Raw genomic sequence first — 22,215 nt, forward strand, 5'->3', positions numbered from 1 at the left:
GATCCTATGACGTTATTGACAATATTAATCGCTGGATGTAACCTGAACCACACACACACACACACACACAAAATATTAACCATTAAATAATAATAAAAAATATATAATATGAATATAAAATATCATAATCATTTGTTTTATAAAATAAAAACTTTGCCAATGTCTGTAGCTGTTAATGATAGCTACAGACTTGTGTATTAAGTTTACATCTTCATAAGACACACAAGTGTAAAAGATCAGATTAGAAGTTTATTGAGCAGGGTCAAATACATTCTATTGTTTCATATCAAATATAAAATAGATGCCATGCATACAGGTTTCTAGTCGAGACTAATTTGCAACCCCTGTCCTGTTTAATACTTAATACTGTAACGACGTAAGACGATGACACTCACAGGTCCAAACACGCACGTAAACAGCCAACGCAACATGGAAGCGGTGTAACTGACAGCAGCGTAGCGCGTGGCGACCAGATGGAGTCTCACCTGGAGAGAAAAAAGCGCCACACCTGTAACACGGGCGCCGCAAACAGAAAGGTCAGCAGAATCCATCCATGCTGCTCCTGTTCTCCGAGGAAATCATGTGGGATGAGCTTGAAAACAATAACACGGGCGGATAACTTCCCCGCGGCAGCTGTCGGGGTCGTTCCTCCCTCTGGGTCTCAGAGTTACAGTCAGCCACTTACGGAAGAGCGGCGACTCGATGATGCAAATACGCCCCGGCGGTGCCGAGATGCTGCACCCGCTAATAATCAGCAGCAAGGGCACCGTGTCACTCGACGCACCGGGTTACAGCGTTACAGCGCTGGGATGAAATGACCGTGAAACATGGGAGGAACAGAGTCGTCTTTATATCCACAACCAGCGTGTCAGCGAATCACAACGCTTGTTTATTGGGCACAAAGTCAAATAAAGACCTTCTCATTCCAGCCGGCCTCCGATGGCGCGTGCCGTCGGCCGTTAAATCGACCGCTCACGTATCGGGAGGCTGACCTTTGTCAGACGGAGAGAGACAATATCCGTTTCACACGGACAACCAATAAACAAGCCACATAAAACGTGAGCTTTCCCAAGCCGGCCGTAAGGAAACATGCTGACGATGGTTTGCTGCTCTCGAAGGTTGTGAAACAAGACGGGGAACCAAATGAGACACATAATATGCCACTATATGATCATTAATGGGGAACGTTCTGGCTCATTTCTAGTCTGGCAGCTCAATAAATTGTTTTTAAATGGTGCTGTTGTTGATCTTCAAGATGTATTAACTTTTATTGGAGGTGTTTTGTTGCGATTGTCAATAGTTAGTGTTATCTATTGTTTTCTGTAGTTGTTACAGTTTTGACTTATTGGTTCTCATTAGCAGTTTTACTGTTTCTTTTGTTGGCTTGTTTTTATTTTGTTTGTTTAGTGAGGACACAAGGAATACCAGTTTCTATGATATGCTGTAATAATAAATAACTACAACAGGGATCTTATTTGAAAATGTATACATACCGGTATGTGACAAAATGATGCTAACGATGTGCGTAGTGAACACACAACTTGATGATTTGATTCTTTTGATCAGTAACGTGTGAGGTCCTTCGTACAGAGGAAGAAGGATTTTACACTTTTAGAACATTTTGGAAGTTCTTTGGTGAAAGTTGTGTTTGAAGTGTTTTGGTCAAATAAAGTGCTGCCGTGTTCGAATCTGAAGGTAGTCACGGCCACAGAGTTGGAAATCATCGCTGCAGCGTTTTGGCCGGCGCTCGTTGTCAATCTGGGCTCGTCCGTTGCCCTCTGGTCAAACTGTAAATCTGGCAGAGTGGAAATATATAACCGGACAGCTTCCAGATCGGGAGGAAACTGAGAGGACGAGTGGGAAGAAGTGTGAGCTGAAACATGAAAAATGTACCGAACTTCATTTAACTTCACTGTGTGATAACGTACCACCAGGCACAAAAGCAAGAACGAGTGAAGGAACTGACCTTCTTCAGGCTCCAGGTAGCTGGACGCAGTATCATGAAATATTTAACCTACTAATGTGAACGCTGATCACTCATGTGGCTGGATATTCGTAGGAAAATGCACAAAATAACGACTAAAGTTGTCAAACGAACCGTAACATAAGGATACGATGAGCTCATAGCGGCACTCTGTCTCCCGGCAACCAAGTCATCAGCAACAAAACATAGCAATGCAACAATGTAACATGACAACCTAACAACACAACATTGCAACGCAAATACAACAATGCAACGTGACAACGTAACAACGTAACGTTACATTACGCCGTCAGCTGACTTTCTTACATTATGTTTCGTATTAAATGTAAAGAGTGAAGACCGAAAAAATAAATCACAGAAGAAACCCCAAATCTCCGATTCCCATCACACAACTCAGCCGATGATTGCTGAAGATGCTGGAAGGCTGAACTGTTATGTTTGGAAGAGATGTGATTATGAAATAGATGTGTTGATCATAACACCGTGTTGTAGTTAACTGTGTGGATGTTTGGAGCGGAACATAATTGTATGCATTAACTGCACATCTAGAATCATCGAGGACTTTGTCGGTTGGGTCTCCTACGTCAGGTAATGGTACAGTCCGCCGCCTTCCATTTGTGTGTGTGTGTGTGTGTGTGTGTGTGTGTGTTGCATTGTTTTCATTACACACAGCAACACATTGGAGATAAAAACGGAACTATTGTTGAAATGAAAAATTCCAGCGGCTGAAACACACTTCACCGTGGAAGATGTTTACAGACGCCGCGATAGATTAAGAGCGAACACAGATATACATTTTAGCCTCGGTGACTGTGTGTGTGTGTGTGTGTGTGTGTGTGTTTATCAGGGACAGCATTGTATACTCCCCCCTTCTACAGGGTCACTTTGCCTCGAGGTGATGCTTGCATCTTGATTTTTTATTTATTTATTTCCAGGCTCACACTCTACTTAAGCTCTGAACCAATTTAACACAGACCGGGAGAGAAGCTTGACAGAGTCACTCAAATCCCTGTCTGCCAGTATTGGGGGCATAGTGAGAGAGAAAACGAGTACGACGATAGAGGAGAGTGGTCTGAAGGAGAGGGGGGGGTGCAGGGAAACGGATCTGCAAGCAGACTTTCAGGAGTAATGTTCACACCTCGCTACACCATTAAGCAAGAGCTGCCTGGCAAACAGGAAATGCATTACCTCATCACGGTGAGTGTCAGTAATCTCACTTGTTAGCAATTGGATCGCAACTTTGAGAGAAAACCCCCATCTGATAAGCAAAGTTTTCAAAGTGGGCCACTGGCAGCCATGTGTGTTTTCCTTCTCACGCAGCCATTAAACCGATGCAGGGATTGTGAAAGGAGGGGACGGGGCCAGATGAATTCATTAGACACTTTCAAAAATAAATACTATTCAGCGGCGTTTGCCAACAGCTTTTAAAGGAGCGGCGCTCGGACGGGTAACCAAAGCCATCCACAGTAACTATGTTAACCTGAGGGATCTGTTCATTACTCCAACAACACACAATGAAGGAGATTCCAGATGGCCATTTCACAAACATCTCATATTTCAATAATTCCCCCCAAAAAAGCTGCGAGCTCCAGGACGGGCATCACGCCTCAGAAGATCCGCCATTGTGCACGCGGCGCGGCGGAGCACGGCGAGCACGGCTCACCGCCGGAGAGGCAAAGTGACAGGCAGCGCCGGCGTTGTGACAAGCATGTCAAAATATCTTAGGCATGAATAAACATGCTCTTTCAGAAGAGATTATTTTTGTTTTTGTCACGACAGAAGTCTTCATCGAGTGTGTGTGTGTGTTTGTAATTGACTGTGTGTGTGTGTGTGTGTGTGTGTGTGTGTGTGTGTTTGTAATTGACTGTGTGTGTGTGTGTGTGTGTGTGTGTGTGTGTGTGTGTGTGTGTGTGTGTGTGTGTGTGTGTGTGGGCACCGTCCAAGAAAGAGGATGAGTAGGCAGTCGGTGTTATAGAGGTGAAGAATAAAAGAACAAAAAAGCAGAGTAAGAAAGCCAGCGGGATGTGAATACGGATCAGGACAAAACAAAACCCAGAGCTTCTGCATTTTCTATTATATAATATATTATTGATGCAGCTTAGGCATTGAAATGCTCTTAAAAAGGTGTTCTTGAGCCTAAAAGGGATTTAACAAACAAAGCTCCCTTACAGAATACTCTTTTATCGTAGGAATACACACAGAAAAAAGAAAAAGCGTTGGCGCCTCCATCCGTCTGCTAGAGATCGCTGACTAATTGCCGTCATTAGTGATTTGGCCAAGCTTGTTCAGCCAAACGATGACAAAGACGCCAAAGAAGATTTGATTCTGTTTTCTTTCTTCTGCTGTCATTCGGGGTTCATTCGTATTGTTTTAGTGAGGAAGCCAGAGCCAACCAATTACAGATATTTCACAACTTCTTTCTTTTTTCTTTTTCATCCGGAGATGAATTAAGTGAGAGAAACATGCTTCCAGAGGGTTCAGTGAGACGCGTTCAGACAAACTGTTGAAGATTTACAGCCACAACACGGCGAGGCCAAAGTGTCCCTGCATGTGGACATTTAAACGTCCCCGATCAATCACTCCACAAAGACCGGGTCGGGACCCGCAGGTGGGCCGGAGGAGATTTATTATGGTCGTCATGTGACATCATTCAACATCGTTATTGGGCTGAATCTTATATGAAAGGCTGGCATGCATTCTCTCTGATTTACTGATGAGAGGAAATGAAAATACGGCTGTTCAGGTTATTATAACATGGATTAGAAATTTGCAGTAAATGTACACATTCACTATTCCCATCATTTGTAAATGAAGTTTGTTTAAATAAAGTGGATTCCCTAAGTGTTGTGAATGATTCGTACTTGAGTGTGATGAATATGGCAAATAAATGAAGTTTTGTTTCTCTGTTCAACATCCAGGCTATTAGTGTTGTCAGGAATATTCATATTTCGATACACAGATACTGAATATTTGAAACTGTTATAATACATGTGTACCAGCTGTGCTTTCTGTCCCTGATCTCATCCACTTCCGTTGAAAATAATAATAATCTACTTTTGTTATTGTTATTCTTCCTGTCTGTGTTTCGTTTGATAAACAAAACTGTTGAAGTAACGTAGCTAGCATAACCACTGCTACCGTGTGGCAAATGACTGCTTCTTAGTCCATTAGCTCGATGCTAACACATGGGAATCACCATTAACACGCTAAGGGAAACTACAGCAACCTCACAGGGTCAAACCTCAAACTAAACACTCGGCATGACCCGCCCTACTCCACTCTGATTGGCGGACCTGGATATTCTCCCCCTACCCATAACCAACCTCTCTCCTCCTGCCTGAACCTCACCAATCCAACCAACGGAGGCAACGAGTACGAGCCAATCAGACGCAGCGAAGGGCGGGTAGCTAGGATTTGTAGTTCCCAGGAGACGATGGCACAATAGTTAAAAACGTTTAATGAGTTTTCTGCTACCAGCCAAGAAAATAAAAGTTATATGTATCTATGAATAAAACTCTGTATGCATTCATGCCCCATTGTATTATCAATGGTATTGAATAGATGTTATTCAAAGTAATATCACAGTATGTTTTGGCGCAGTATCCTTGACAATGTCCCACCACAGCGGGGGAGGCCGTGGACAAAGAGAGCTCTATTTTCATCGGGGAGACTGATGTTTACGAGGCAGGGGACCGGGGCTGAACCGGGGGACGTCTTTATCTGGGACAGGGCATCCGTCCCAGCAAGTACTACCACCGTAATGAATCTGTGGGGAGGAAATCAACTAAATGAGGGAAGAGCCACGTGACCGCCGAGGAGAGAAAATGAGGGAAAGGGTGTTGGGTTGGGGGGCAAAACCATGAAAAGAAGGATGGGGATGGTTGGAGTGCTCGTTAATAAGCGTGTTGTGACAAATAAAGGGCTGTCAGGGGGAAGCCTGCAGGGGCTTAGGTGTGTGTTTGTGTGTCACACCTGCTACTTTAATCTTTATTAACCCAACTCTGATCCAGTGGTGCATTGTGGGACCTGGACAACCTCGCCCCAAAACCTGTCAATGTGATGTAGCACCGAAGGGTGTCACTTAAAAAAGGGCGTAGCAGCAGAAAAGTCGGCTGCAGATTCAGTCGCGCGAAGCTGATTGGTCACTTTTTAACCAAAGACGTGACCAACTCACAAAAATCTCCATTTGATGTCACTTTTGTTTTTTATCGAGTAACAAATATGTGATAAACTTGTGGATGAAATAACAAAAACATGAGACAAACGTCAGTCAGTATCTTCATGGTAGAATAAGGCTGACCAGAATCACTTTATGATAACTGTAACATCGATTTAATAAAAAAAGTAATAATAGAACCCAATTTTATAATATAGTATGTATGAAAAAAGTGTAGCCTCACAGCCAGTTTGGAAAATAAAATCAAACAAGAGTTTGGCACAAAAGTCTTAAATCTAAGTGGTTTTGGCATCGAAGGAGAGTGAAACAAACAACACAGTGATTTTGAACACCTTGCAGACGCCCCCACATGGTTGGTGGATTACTTCCATCTCGCTGCGACCCCGTCCAGCCTCCATGTACATAACTAAAGCTGCTCACACCAAAGTGGAGTCTCCTTACAAGAGCCGTGTGTTTGTGCGTCCGAGTTAATGGCCTCAGTCACAGGAGGGGGCAGCGAGTGATAAGATGGACGCCGGCGGCGGGTGGAGCGCTGCCACAGGACAGGACGGAGAGACGAGGGGGGGAAGCTTTGATGGCGAAAGAAATAACCACAGCTGCCACAGAACGAGGTGTGATGATAATCAGAGCAGCTGAGGAACTCGATGGCTAAAAAAGGAGTCTGGAGAACCCTGTGTCTGCTGTTTGTTGCTCCATGAGAACAGATAATTAACTACGGCTGCAGTTATGATCGTCACACATTCATCCAACGCTTGTTTTCATGATTTAACCTCTGATGGATGGACGGATGGATGGATGGATGGATGGATGGATGGGTGGATGGATGGATGGACGTATAACCACATGGATGGATGGATGACCAGATGGATGGATGGATGGATGGATGGGTGGATGGATGGATCGACGTATAACCGCATGGATGGATGGATGACCAGATGGATGGATGGATGGATGGATGGGTGGATGGATGGATCGACGTATAACCGCATGGATGGATGGATGACCAGATGGATGGATGGATGGATGACCAGATGGATGGATGTATAACCACATGGATGGATGGATGGATGGATGGATGACCAGATGGATGGATGACCAGATGGGTGAATGGATGGATGGATTGATGGATGGATGGGTGGATGGGTGGATGGATGGATGACCAGATGGATGACCAGATGGATGAATGGATGGATGGATGACCAGATGGACGGATGGGTGGATGAATGGATGGATGGATGACCAGATGGATGAATGGATGGATGGATGGATGGATGACCAGATGGATGAATGGATGGATGGATGGATGACCAGATGGGTGAATGGATGGATGGATGGATGGATGGATGGATGGATGGATGAATGGATGGATGGATGGATGACCAGATGGACGGATGGGTGGATGAATGGATGGATGGATGGATGACCAGATGGACGGATGGGTGGATGAATGGATGGATGGATGGATGGATGGATGACCAGATGGATGGATGGATGGATGGATGCCCTAACTGAAGCACTAGCACCCTGGGGAGACTGGTGACCAGGCTGCGTAGAGATCCCAAATATCCACATTAAAAATCTGTAAATGGCATTTATTAACTGCTGGATGGTTTAGTCTGAAATCCAAGTTGGAGCCCCGTGTCTCTGTTAAAAAGGGATCCATGGCATCAAGTTTCATCCTCAAGGAAAACCGGTTTTATGACACTCACTCATCTCATTGTAAATGGATTATAAGCTTCGAGTGCACTTTGCATATCGGGCTTTTTTAGTGACAATGTTGCCCTTCTGGAGCATTCAGGGGTCAAATAACTGCTACCTTTGAAGCTGTTTATCAATTTGCCATTCTCGAGAAGAAGTGGTGACTTTCGCTGGTGTGTCAGATGTTTGCAGTGTTTCTTTAGCAGTCTTTGTGAAGTGCAACCTTAAACGTGTCGCAGGGAAAAACAGGATTAAACTTGTTGAAAAGCTGCGATAATGACAAGCCTTTTGTCCCGGTGTGTCTCCCTCACTAGTGTGTGATACTATTTACTCCTGAATATGGCATTTTATCTGCGTCTCCTCTTCTCCCATTGTCATTCTAATGTCGTCCTACTATTTGCACTCATTGTTTAGTCAATATGGATTAAAGTACCTGTTAAAGTAAGACAGGGCCGAACAAAGAGCCCCATCCGAAGGTTTAAGGTCTTCCTTTATGGGTTCACTTTCTCCTGCCTGTCACAAACCACAAATCCGTTCCCAGAAGCAGATTATAAACCAGTGGTGTTAGGTCACAAGCCGGCTACAGCCTCCTTCAAGCTGTGTTCAAGGGAATATGATCTGTGTAGCGAACCCACACACAGTTTACACACAAACACAATAAAAACAAAGTATTCCAACTAGAGAACTACTTTCAAACACCTCGCTAAGACTCTCGCCTTTGCTCTCATACCAGCAGCTAGAAGAAGATTGTCACAGTGGAAGTCATCATCTGCTCTCAAAGATCTAAAAACCAGGATAAAATTAAGTCAAACTTGAGGGGGGGTCATCGTCTATCATTTTATGATTTCTTTCCCTTTTCTTCTTTTGTATTTGTACAATTATTCTTACCACAGGATATTTGTCTGCAGGCCTCCGGTGGTGGAGCGGCGACAGAAAAAGGCATGAAACAAAAACCTTAAAGTCTGTGCAACATAAATGTGGTAGAAGTGGAGACTTCTGTGAATCACGATAATCCAGATCGGAGTACGAGCCAAAACCGAGACTGTGACTTTGACCGTAGCCACGAGCTAAAAGGAAATTGTCTTTTTAGGTTCATGAAATTTGAAAGCAAAAATTACCACAAAAGAAAGATTTTGCCACATGGCTTAATGCACAGCTGCAGGGAGCCGGTAGATCGTTGGAGTCAAATATGCTTTTCCATCTAGTATTTAATGAGTTCTAGACTCTCAGAAGGCTAGAACTTCTTAAAGTGACACTGCATGGTAAAAAGAATACACCACTCAGTGAGTGGGATATATTTGCTGTGTTATGCCAGGGAGATTTTCAAGTGTTTTATAATTCAATAATTTAGTTGTTTATCCGACTATCGTCTTGTTTCGAAGAACCGTTTCAGACTCTGTAAAAACGTACGTGGCGTGTTCAGTTCGGCACGTTATTTTTCTAAAAGAAGATTTATTTACATGACATGGTCTCATAATCGTTGGCAGGACCCTGAACTGAATCAAGACCCGTATCACGGCGGACTTTGTGATGTCGGCGAAATATCATTTGGTGAAAACGTTCTGATGAAGTCATCAGAGACAACGTAACCACGGCAACACCTCTCTGGTGGATGATGACTCAGCACACTGTGACACATTCTTTACCATCGTGTCTTCGTACGTCAGATGAATTAATTACTTCCTAATTTCTCTCTCTCTCACACACACACACACACACACACACGATGTTCCGTGACATCTGACTGATTTCCAACATTTTTCCGACTCCTGCTGGTCTGCGTTCAGACATCTTGGGTTTAAGCCTAATGTGCCGACTGAACATCCCTAATGTGGATTAGATATGCATGGCGGAGTCTGCCAGTAGTCCCCCCCCCCCCCCCCCCACTAACGTGACAGGACTGAAAATGCTGCCATGTTTGTGAGCGCGTTGACATGAAACCGTGCTCTCTAAATAACTATGGCCCTACTTTCTATTCTATCATCCGCACCCCGAGGGATTAGAGAAGACTTTTAATACTCGACTGACCTGGAAAATAACACAAAACGTTAAAGGAGGGAGGAGCTGCCAACAGGTACACACACGCATGCTTACAGTGGCAACCATTCAAAACTGAATGTTTGTGTGAATAAGTCAAGTCGAAGTTCCCTTTAAATGGAAGTCATGATGAAGTGAGTACTTGTTTGTTGGATACTAACGCTGTTTGTGCTGAGGGTGCACTTTTTCCCTCGGAGTGAATATTCCAATGATTTACTGTGGAGGAACCCAGCAGGAGTCAAAGTGTACCGTCGTAGTAAAAGGGGAGGAGTCTCTGAAAAATGACATGTTTATGTGGACATGTGGTTATGTGTGTAAATGTTTGGATGAAATCCCAGCTCAAGTGTTTACCCTCTCCCACAATTAGATCTGATCATTAAACCTACTCTAAGGAAGCCGCTGTAAAATGATCTAAATGCCGGCTAATTGAAAGGAGCATCGTCACGGCGGCGGATCACACGAGAGGAGGGGAATACAGCGGCTGATAAAAACGCCCGGCGGACAAACTCGACCCCGAGCCGCAGCCTGAAGGATGTCATCTTTCATCTCCGCGGCGTGATTTCCAGAGTGATTGATGCTCCTGACGAGAGCCTGACGGACGGAAACACGCTACAACACATTTGCTCGGCGTGTGTCTGTCTGTGCAACTAGATTTCAGTTTAAATGCTTCAAACGTCAAGCTGAAGTCAAGAAGTCCCGCCGCAGCCTTCAGATGTCTCCGCCTCAGAGGTATCGGAGCATCAGCGGAGGGCAAACGCAGCGGAAGTGTTAACCTCACTGCAGTTGGGCATCAGAGGCACACACACGTGGACTGTAGCGGCGGGATAACTCATGTTGTGATACGACACTATCAATAAAATGTAATGTAACTGAATTGAAAATTAATGATATAGAAACATCTCTACAACAATCTTACCAACCTAAATGATTCTCATTTATTTCACTTTTTGCCATGAAACAGCTGCAGTCATTTGATTTCAATCAAATAAATAAGGAAATATGATGAATAAATCATTTTGGGAGTGACTTTACTTGCAGTATCCCAGTGAATTGGACAGTTTAAACGTGCTGCTGCTCACATGGCAGCCCTCAGCGGTGGAAGGTGGAGCCGTACCTTTGAAGAAGCAGTCCTTGCTGTGCACCACGTAGATCCGCCTCCTCTCCAGGCAGGCGGTGCGGTAAACCTCGCAGTGGTTCTCGTAGAAGCGGCCGTCCGAGCCGCACACCGGCACGAAGGAGGGCCGGCATTTCTCCTGGCAAACGCACTCAGCCCGGCCGCTCTCCGCCATCAGCACGCACTGCCGGCCGCGTCCACAGTAAGTCCTGCGACAGGGACCTCCGTCGGGGTCGGGGAGGGCTGGAGGGCGGAGAGAGAGAGAGAGAACAATGTTATCTTTTTATCTCTCAAACAGCAGCGATGCAGATAAGAGATCAGCCGAGGTTTCACAATGCAAAGATTAAATACACGAGCACAGATCACACATTCTGGGCTGAGGGAGACAAAAGTGTTGCGTCCTTGCTGATCCAGCTGTTTAACCCAAAATCTAAAGGAAAGTTTAAAACTGCAACCAGAGGGCTCCCACAAAGCTGCAACACAGAATACTTGAGGAACAATTTGAGGAAAATTAGTTAGTTTTGTTTGCAAAGTTTCAAACAAAATACTTCTTTATCTTTCAACATTATTTGAATACAGTAAAATAATACATTTGTTTGTTGTTTAGCTCCTCCCTGGGGTTTTCAAATAAAGATGTTTCATGAGCAATATACTTTAACATCACATTACTCGTAGTCATAATCATGATAAACTGCTGAAAGTCACTCTGCATTGTAGCTTGAGGCTGAGAGGACGAGCTGCTTCACAGTTAAGATGTTATCATATATATATTGTAACTCTACCATCTTCTAAATGTGGGTCAAAATACCATTTTAAAGTAAATAGGAATATGGCCAACACATGATATTCTACAGACCTGAATAAAACACATTTATGTGGTACAGATCCCCACAAGAACCACACCACAATCATTTTAATGTGAATGTTTTTCAATGAGAATAAGAAATAATGATGGGAGAATGATGATTCCCTCTAATGTCGCAATATCAGTAAAAGATAATGCCATTTATTGTTCAAAATCATCCAGGCCTACTTCAGAGCCATTTGCAGATACATCCTCCCCGTTATGGAAAAGCTAACTAGATGTGTGAGTCCAATAAAACAAAGGAAACGCATCAATTACAACCCGGCAACGAGATGAACTGTCAGTAGAGATGATGCAGCAGAAATAGAAATAAAACTCGAGTCAAACACAGAAACAGAAAAAAAAACAGAAACCCAACGAGGCAAACAGCCAGATGTGCTAATTAACACGTCTCGGCACACAACCGCACACAGACACACACGTGTGTGTACAGTAGTCGCACTCAAGTACAGCTCACACCTCCTGGCTTACCGCCTCGTAGCCCGCGGCTACACACACACACACACACACAAATGCACACGCCAGCATCTCCACCATCACCAGCGAGGACGCCGTGCTTCTCCTGATTCAATCTATTTGCACTTAAAGGAAGCCAAAAAAAAGCTGCTGATCCAAGCGCTCCACCTCAATTTGATCTCTCCTGACTCGGACCAGGACCAGGACCAGGACCAGCACCCCACATCGCTATCTCTAGTCGGGATCTGACGGTTGGATTTATGGGCCTGTTATGGCAGTAAAAGGTACACCTGGGGAATGTTCCTACACAGCGAAATTAATTACGTTTTCAGGGAAACTTTGCTTTATTTGTTGTTTTTTTTGTCATGGGTTATGTTTGTGCTGTCATTTCCTCATAGACTTCAATGCAATCAGACATACTTTTGCCACCAGAGGAGTCGCCCCCTGATGGCCAGTAGAGAGAATGCATGTCTTGTGGCGGGAACATGATTTTGGTTATATGACTATAAGGTAACTGTTGGCTGCAGGACTGTGAGAATCCAGACTCACATGACTGATCTCCATGTAGAGATACAGAGGAAAACAAGTCTAAAGTTGCTGCTTTCAGTCGGGGGACTCTGTGAAGGCCTTCACATCCCGGATGGCCTCGTGGCCTTTGTGTTGATACGATGCTGAAGAAGAGCTCCATTCTATTATCCCTCTGTGGAGTAAAACCATGCTGGCTTAACTTAAAAGGCTTTTATAATCAAACTGTGGAAAAACAGAAATTGAATTTGTCTGCAGTATAATCATATCTCAACCCTCAGCATATTGAATAATAGAGGTAATGCGCTGTTGTCGGAGGACAAAAGTCCCTTAATTACATAAAGACGATTCCAGGGCCGACGCACACAGACACACACAAGCACGACAGGAGAAACATCACACATTAATACACCCTCCTACTCACTGTGAGGTGTGAGAGCAAGCAGCGCTCAGTCACTGTCTGATAACCACAGCAGTGCTGAGAAACACATGCACGTTATGAAAACAAACATGTCCATCAGTCCAACACATTGGCTGATATCTATTAAGTGTTTAAAGGGGTTTTACAAACATGTTCTGGGTTCATCTGTTTTATGATTGCAAATTGAAAATGTTTGGGTTTTAAAAGGAGAAATTTCAAGATGTATGACAAGTATCTGTCCTTATTGTTACATACACTTAGCGATATTCAGATTTTAGGTCTTTGACCTGCTGATTTCAATTTTTCTCAATTTAGATTTTCTTTCTAAGAGCTGTTATTGACAGCAGACAAACGTTATTTTTTACAAACATCGAGAAAACTAATTTCAACCGTCCCAAAAGTCAATATAACCTCAGAATTCCAGGAAACTGCTCGCCAGACCAAGGGGTGACATCACCATGACGACGACCACTTCTTACAGTCTTAGCTCCATGCATGTGTGTTGCTGTTTGTCCAGCTCGGCGGCCCATCGACCGGTCGGCTCTAGACTAAATGTTTCAAATGATTCATGAAAAATTAACAGATCAACAGCTGCAGGCCTACACAAGAATCCTCCATTATCACCATTAAGCATCAGGAAACTGCCCGAGGGCGCTGTGGATTTGTGTGGGGGGGGTGTTCTGCCAGGTAACTACCCCCGGGGGAATCCTGCGTGGGGACGGAGGAGGAGCGAGAGCAAGACAGACTCGATCCCTTTTTATCCAGTTTACTAATTGTCTCCGTGTCTCAGCAAAGCATCAGTGGGAAATGCAAAACAGCCCGGCTCCCTTGCGACCTTGCTGTTCATGTCAAGGTCGGGGACGATTACAAGATCGTTTGTATTCTCCGAGCGTGGGAGATTAAACGCTTAGCAACAGCCATCCGACATCAGCTACCCACCGGTGGCTGTACTTCCTCCCTCCCTCCCTCCCTCCTCTCCCTCCACTCCTTCCCCTCTGCCCTTTCCCATTCTGCTCAGAGAAAAGAGAACACGGGCAGCAGCCGCTCCAACAACAACAGAGACAATCGCACATGAAGAAAAGTTCCATCTACTGACATTTAGCTAAGTCCTCGTGTTCCCATCCTTTGGCTCGTGCTCTCGTGGACCATGCTGCTTGCTTAAGAGGTCGTTCTGATAATCCTCCCTGTCTAAGCTGGCGGGCCCAGCGCTTATTAACGCCTCGTACATGTTCAGACGCTCTGCGGTGCCCAGACAACGGCGGAGGCGAGGCCCACGCATCCCGTCACTGACCGTCCGGCGCCGAGCTCCGCTGGGCCGGCCATTGTCCACTATAATCATCATCTCCAGGACATGTTTTCACAGGGAACGCTGCTCGATAATTGCACGGGAAGATGAGGGATTTGTGCTTTTTTTGTTTTTACTTTATCTCTGTGACATTTTTCAACAGACAAAAGATAAAGTTTCCCCCACTTTTCATTTCCTTTTATGCAAGCCTGAGTGCGATGAGAGCATCACCGGAGGCGCAGCACGACTGACTGACTTTTTCCATTTGTGCAAATCTTGTCAGTTTCAGGTAACTTTGGACCTGGAGTCCAGCACGCTTACATAAAAGAACAGCAACACACGGGCAAAAGAACTCAATATATGTCACTTCACTCTGGAGGCGAAGCATCTAAATCCTCGCTCTATTTAGCAACTCAAATAACCTCCATATATTTACACCTGAGGCGGGACTTCCAAGCTCTTTAAATCCCCTTAACATTTTAAAAAGGCAACAAAGTTGATTTATTTTTGCATTAAATCCAGCTCCGCTGAGGGGGAGGGGTTGTTGTTTTGATGCCCCCCCTCGGGGACACACACAGGGACGCTGCCCGGCTAATTAGACTGGAAGAAGATTTACCCCTGCCTGATGTGGGACTCGCTGCCTGCAGCACACCCATGTTCTAAACCTGCCCCTGATCTTGAAACACAAAGCCTGCAGGATATCAGTGTGTGACATTTACAGAGGCGGAGGGTGGAGACGGAGTTCAGCCCCCAAAAGTGTCCTCGGGTTCTCATTTCACATGTGGAAGAAGAAACAGCTCCGTCACATCTGCTGATCCCACAGATCACTCTGTTTGCTCTGAAGCAGCCGTAGATAATTAAATCTGGAGACACGCCGTCAAACACCGTCTCCCCTGCGCCGCACAGTCGGACAAAGCACTTCTGACACGCACACTCCGCCGGAATATCAATGGAGGACAGCGGGCGTACACAGATTCAACGTGATGCTACTTTCCTGAGCAAACACACGGAGAACGGAAAGTGGAATACGGAATAAGCAGTGAGGAAATACTGCAGAGTTTATGTTCAGATGGAAAACTTTTATCATTATTATCAAGAACTGACTAACTTGTTCCCTGTGAGCAGTTGAACTTGTCGATGTTGGATTAAAACGTGCAATGAAATATAAAGTGAATTTACAGCAAACAATATAAAACATAAAACATAGTTATGAAGGAATCTGTGAGAATGTGGAGGATATTCCCGTCTGGACAGACACACAGTACAGGAAGTAAACCTGATTGTGAGACATCCCGTCTCTCCCCGACTCACTGTGGACGTTGGAGACGACGACTGCAACACCACCACACAAAGGCAGATCATTCCTTTTAATATAAACTTCGCACCAGAGCCATTTTTCTCCATTAAGTGCTGCAAACGACCCATTAGCTCCGTGACCTCTCTCAATGCTCTGCCTTGATGTTCTCCACATTTGAATGAATGAAAGAATGTGGAGGCCACTGATATGTGAATAAAAACAAAAATGATGACTGAGCATCTGGGCCCAGACATACTGGCTCCCACAATCACACCAACTATGTGTGAATGAGCGAAACGGCAAGATCGTTGACTAAAATATGAGAATCCAGTGAAACAGGATCTCAGCGATGGAGCAGCAGAGGGAAAGGCTGAGCCGGCCTCTGCAGAGCAGGGCTACTCTGCGTGAGCCTCACACTAAATGTCACCGGGCTCATCTGGCTGGTTCGGCTGACAGACAGGGATCAGGAGATCAATACGGACCCATCAGCAGCCGCTCCACCAGGGGAGACCCGGCTCTGTTGAAAGAGCAACCTGGTAGAGCCGGGATGCTGCTGTTACTGCTGCTACCACCCGAGGCTGCAAATGATCCAATACGTACCACAGAGTCAGGGATTTATTTAGTAAAGACGTATACTGGGTAGTGAAGGGCAAGAGGGCACAGACCAGGGCACACACACCAGGGCACAGACCAGGGCACAGACCAGGGCACACACACCAGGGCACAGACCAGGGCACACACACCAGGGCACACACCAGGGCACAGACCAGGGCACACACACCAGGGCACAGACCAGGGCACAGACCAGGGCACACACACCAGGGCACAGACCAGGGCACACACACCAGGGCACACACCAGGGCACAGACCAGGGCACACACACCAGGGCACACACCAGGGCACAGAACAGGGCACAGACCAGGGCACAGACCAGGGCACACACCAGGGCACAGACCAGGGCACAGACTAGGGCACAGACCAGGGCACAGACCAGGGCACACACCAGGGCACACACCAGGGCACAGACCAGGGTACAGACCAGGGCACAGACCAGGGCACACACCAGGGCACAGACCAGGGCACACACCAGGGCACAGAACAGGGCACAGAACAGGGCACAGACCAGGGCACAGACCAGGGCACAGAACAGGGCACAGACCAGGGCACAGACCAGGGCACACACCAGGGCACAGACCAGGGCACAGACTAGGGCACACAAAAGGGCACAGACCAGGGCACAGACCAGGGCACACACCAGGGCATAGACCAGGGCATAGACTAGGGCACACAAAAGGGCACACACCAGGGCACAGACCAGGGTACAGACCAGGGCACACACCAGGGCACACACCAGGGCACACACCAGGGCACAGACCAGGGTACAGACCAGGGCACAGACCAGGGCACACACCAGGGCACAGACCAGGGCACAGACTAGGGCACACAAAAGGGCACAGACCAGGGCACAGACCAGGGCACACACCAGGGCATAGACCAGGGCACAGACCAGGGCACACAAAAGGGCACACACCAGGGCATAGACCAGGGCACAGACCAGGGCATAGACCAGGGCATAGACCAGGGCAGACCCAGAAGGTAAAACATGATAATAGTTTGGAAAATTTGTGAATCCGTCTAATTGATTGAAATATGGATCAAATGTAAAACTCAGGGCTGATGTTTTGTTCTCTTCTTCCCGGTAATACAAGCTTTATCCTCCAACTACCAAGTGACAGATGTGCCATTGCGATGAACTACGCCGGTTGCGATCTATGCCTCATTTTATACGAATATGAATTATGTTATCTCTATCCGTTAAGTCCTTGTTTCATGGCCGCTACAGGGCTGAAGCCAAACCAAGGAAGAGGATGTTGAAGAATAGTGTTAGATACAAAAACTAACACCGACACAGCGAGTGAATTCATGAAATGCAGGCTTGATTTTGGATGGCGGGATGAAGCAACACATTTTTAGTTTTTTTTTTCTTGGAGTGCGACTGCCCACGGGGTATGAAAATGAGAGCAGAGAAATAAAAGCAAAAGTAAAATCGAGGGAGGCATGAAGGCATATACAGCCGCTGGTTGTAAGTACGACGCAGAAACGACTGTGAGATCACAGCGAGCCGGAATTCACACCAGGTAGCCGTCAGTCACATGGCCACGTCGGTTACGGTATGACAGGTATCTGTTCCTCGCTCCGTGGGTCGCCCTACCTGGGGGGGCTGGAAGTGTTTTGGGGAGGGTATGGACGTCGCTCCCCCCCAATAATTATGTAGAAAGAACAGCTGGAAATAATCAGTGTTTCGATGGAATAGCCTGACTAAGTGGGGGAGCTCTCGCATATGCATTTTTTCTTTTCGTTGCCTTGTAATGGAACACTGAACCGCATGTATGCAGGAAGAGGTTTTACATTCACTTCCATAGATACAGACATGCACACAGCATGAATCCACGCTCACATGGAAAACAAACCAGCCGGGTGTCGTCAGTGTGAAGATTTAGTGGGAATTCCACAACCTCTGCTCCAAATCCAAAGAGATCTGGGGAAAGGTGCTACTTACTGGACTGTGTAGGTGGGGCTGTGATGGTTTGTGATGTAGAAAAGTACACATACTTCATTCTTATTTATTTATTTATTCTTATACTTCAGGTTATAATCATTTCCTGCTGCAGCTACAACTAGGGTTGCAGCTTAAGCGTCAGCTCTCTTCAGCCACACTCATATTTCCACAGAAACACCAGCGCAGCCCTGAGAAGTCAGAAGAGAAGTAGCCCTGAGTCAGCGAGCATGTGAGTGTGAGGAGTACAAAACCCTTCTCATCCACCGGAGTCCGTAGCGTACAAAAGGAAAGAGTTTGAAAAAGAACAGTACACGGTACCCAAGCCTTCGGAGCCGTACGATCTCAATCTTCAAGGCCTAAATCTAATTTTCATCTTTGTGTTTGTGTGAGGAACCGAGCAGAAACACATTCTGTTTGTTTGCACTTATTACAACGTGAGCAGGGAAAACCTTCCCCATGTTACGCCGTCTTAATCCCTCCGATCCCAGCCCGGCCTCGCCTCGCTATTTATCTCTCTATTTATACATCTCTCTCTCTCTCTACAATGCATGGCTGTGTTTTCTGCTGACGCCACAGCTGCACCTCCCGCCCCTCAGGGCTCTGGGAGAACAGAGACCAAGCGCCCCCGACGGCCGAGATGACTAATCCCCCCCCCCGCAGGGCGATAGGCCGTGGAGGTGAGGCGTAAAGGTGAGAGAGGATATAGGTGGATATATAGCTCCGTCCGTCGGGTGGGCTTCGGCTGCTTAATGCTGTTGTGAATCCGATCCTTTGTGTCCATTTAGATCCTCTACCGGCTGCCACAGGATTCTTCCAAAGAGGCGTCGGATAAAGAGAGATGATTCTCTGCACGCGGGGGTAAAGATGGACTGCAGCGTACTTCCATAACCACGGCTCTTCTGTGTGTTGGAGATGTTCCTATTTATAATTTGCTGAGATGTTGTATTTTACGATTATGTATTTTGGCCTCCCGTGAAAAATGGACCACACAAAAGTGCAATTATAAACAGTTAAAATAATACTGCATTTTGTTTCATGGAAATTCTTTCATTAGAATCTGGTTCCTACTGAAAACATATTTAAAGATGGATCAGAAATATAGTTTGATTTCCTTTTTAAAAAAAGACTCTTTAATCTTCTATAAAAAGGTTCGGACTCAAACAGGAGTATACAGTGTCTCTCTGAGGGTCTATTTTCAGCCGCAGATTAAAACATGCTTAATGCTCTAGTGTGTATTTATGGCAGAAAGTCAGATGGACTCAAAATAGAAACTTCATTAATTGTTTTATATTTTTTGGGCAGCGCTGGAGCTGTACAGGACAGAGGAATGAGATCTATCTGGCTTTGGATGAACAGATGAAACCTGTTTTTGTTGGTCCTTTCATGATATCTGCTGTAAATTGGACATTTTAAAATGGGGGGTGTTTGGGGATTGACAGGCTTTTGGAGCCAGCCTCGAGTGGCCAGTGGAGGTACTGCACAAAGTGCTGCAGGGAAATTATTACACGATGTTAAAAAAAAAAAAAAAAAAGGAATCCTGGAACCGAGAAATAAGTCATTTTATATACTACGATGTTTGTTTTTTCAATGGGTTTTGATTTGATGTCTGAACTGTGTGTGCTTAACACAAGCTTTAACGAGTAGTGTAAGCAACAAGCTGCTTTCAAATGTACTTTTAGCATCTTTTCTTACAAAAAAACTATAAAATCAACCAAAGTAGAACACTGTAGAACCTTCACTTCCTTCTCAGCATTAATGTTGCTACGAGGCGTATGATTTCTAGGGACGCTGGTCGGCAGTTTGCACTGGAGGCGTTTTCAAAAAGCCTCTATGACAGGAAAAAATAAAGAATACATTTCACATTGAAGATTAAAAAAAAAAAAGAAGATCTGTGACTTAAAACCGTGATATGATCCGAATGGGGGACTTTGTTTGATCCATTACACCCCCTAAGAAATACATAAAGTCTGAGACCACCATTTGCATGAGATTAGTAATATCAAGGGCGCTTCTGTCTTGGCAGACGTGGAAGATTCACACAAGATTAAAATCCCACATGATCTGCGCTATTATTACAAATCACCGGACGCCCCTTCAGGTGGTATCGGTCCCACGTGAATTAGACTTTTCACTTCACCTCGTCTGCAGCTTTGCACCGACAGACTGGTGATGGAGTAAGCTTGCTGAATTACTGCGTACTGATATAGATGCCCTACTGATTATGCACGTGCCTCTTTGCATGCATAACTATCCGATGAATACGCCTCCAAACTACAACTGCTGTAATCTTATTAACAGATTTGTATTTTTGCAGTTTGCGTGTTGAAAGCCCACCACGTCGTTGGCGTCTTGTCATCTGGGTCTGAGACACAGTTTGACATTAAAGTACAGCGACATCAGAATACAGTGAAGGAATTTCAATGCACAACACCGGCATCAGTGTGCAGCTGCAGCGCTCACACCCTGTCCGGACACTTAGAGAGGCAATAAAATAAAAACAAAATACAGGGAGGGAGTCGCTGAGGGAAAAAACCTGGCGCCGGTTCATACGCAATTACCGAGGCAGCATTATTCTGATGCTAATGGTATTGGACTGCAGTCATAATATACCTGACAATACATAAACGAGTGGGACTGGCTCGCTTGTTTGCACTTACCTCGCGAGTGTTTTGTTACAAATATGTTTACTGAGTTGTGACGCCGAACATTCAATGCCTGCTGCTCTTAAAAAAAGGACCCAAGGACTCAGAAACAGCTTGTGTGGCCTTAGATGAATCTAGAACAATGTTGTACCCTTCAATTTTCTAATCAAACACACACACACACGGCTATGATTGTGTTGTTTTTCCTCCTTATGTTTTAATGACACATGCAGAAGAAGAAAGGAGAAAAAAAAGTCCAATTACACGAACAATGAGTCAGACCTGATACCGAGGAGTGTTAATCAGACTGATCCAATTTAGCGGAGATGAATTTGTAAAAAGTGAGGTGAGGGTATTGCAAATTGATGTGAAGAGACACAAACGTTGTATTGCAGGAAAGAAAGAAGAGAAAAGCTACTTTCCATCCCCACAAATAGAAATATGAAGTATGATCCTCGGAGGGCTGGGAGTAAATATGCAGCACATGAGTTTTGCTTTTTGAGGTCATGATGACACCGGTGGTACAGACTACTACCAGAGAGAAGAAGGATAGACGGAGAGGTATGGAGGAAGAAAGATGAAGAACTACAGAGAGGAGGGGGGTCGGCTTTGTAGACCATCTCTGTGAAACATAAAATAAGGGTAAAAATACGATGAAAACCTGCCACAGAGCATGGCGTTTTGAAAGTTCCTGAAGTGAAGCGGATCTGGAGGAGAGACGTCTGGAACAGACGGACAAAGCCATGTAAAGACCGTTGACAAGACAGTCATAAAAAATCTCAAAAGTTGTGATGTATTATGAATGTGAAGTCAGCCTGAAAAAGCAGATTATCCTGGAGGATGACCCACTACGGCTGCCTCAGTGACCAGATCTCCTAAGGGAGACGATGAACTTCTATTGAATTCCCACCCGATGCTCTCCAAGTCGCGGTTACGACCAGCAGACACCCGATAAACAAGATGCCTGAACCAGATCGGTGAAGACGGGGCCAACAAAAGGAAGGGCCCGGAATTAGAAGTACTGAATAATACATCAACACTCCCCCCTCTAATACAACAGACAGGTCTGATGTTTAAATGAGAATTCCCCTGAAGGAACCCAACAGGCACCGGAGGAAAATATTCAGAGAGATTTCTCTTCTTTTTGGGGGGGG

The 22,215-nt window shown here is 45.4% G+C and overlaps 1 protein-coding gene across 2 annotated transcripts in view; it reads right to left on the reverse strand.

The window, feature by feature from the left end:
- fstl4 (follistatin-like 4) overlaps positions 1–22,215 on the reverse strand; it is a 172,398-nt gene that overhangs the window by 87,172 nt on the left and 63,011 nt on the right. For both annotated transcript variants that reach the window (XM_084029131.1, XM_084029130.1), the window contains exon 4: positions 11,011–11,253. In XM_084029131.1, the coding sequence (XP_083885257.1) occupies positions 11,011–11,253 (243 nt within the window). The remainder of the gene's footprint in view (positions 1–11,010; positions 11,254–22,215) is intronic.

Source organism: Eutrigla gurnardus (genome assembly GCF_963514095.1).
Source record: "Eutrigla gurnardus genome assembly, chromosome: 15".
Taxonomy (NCBI): Eukaryota; Metazoa; Chordata; class Actinopteri; order Perciformes; family Triglidae; genus Eutrigla; species Eutrigla gurnardus.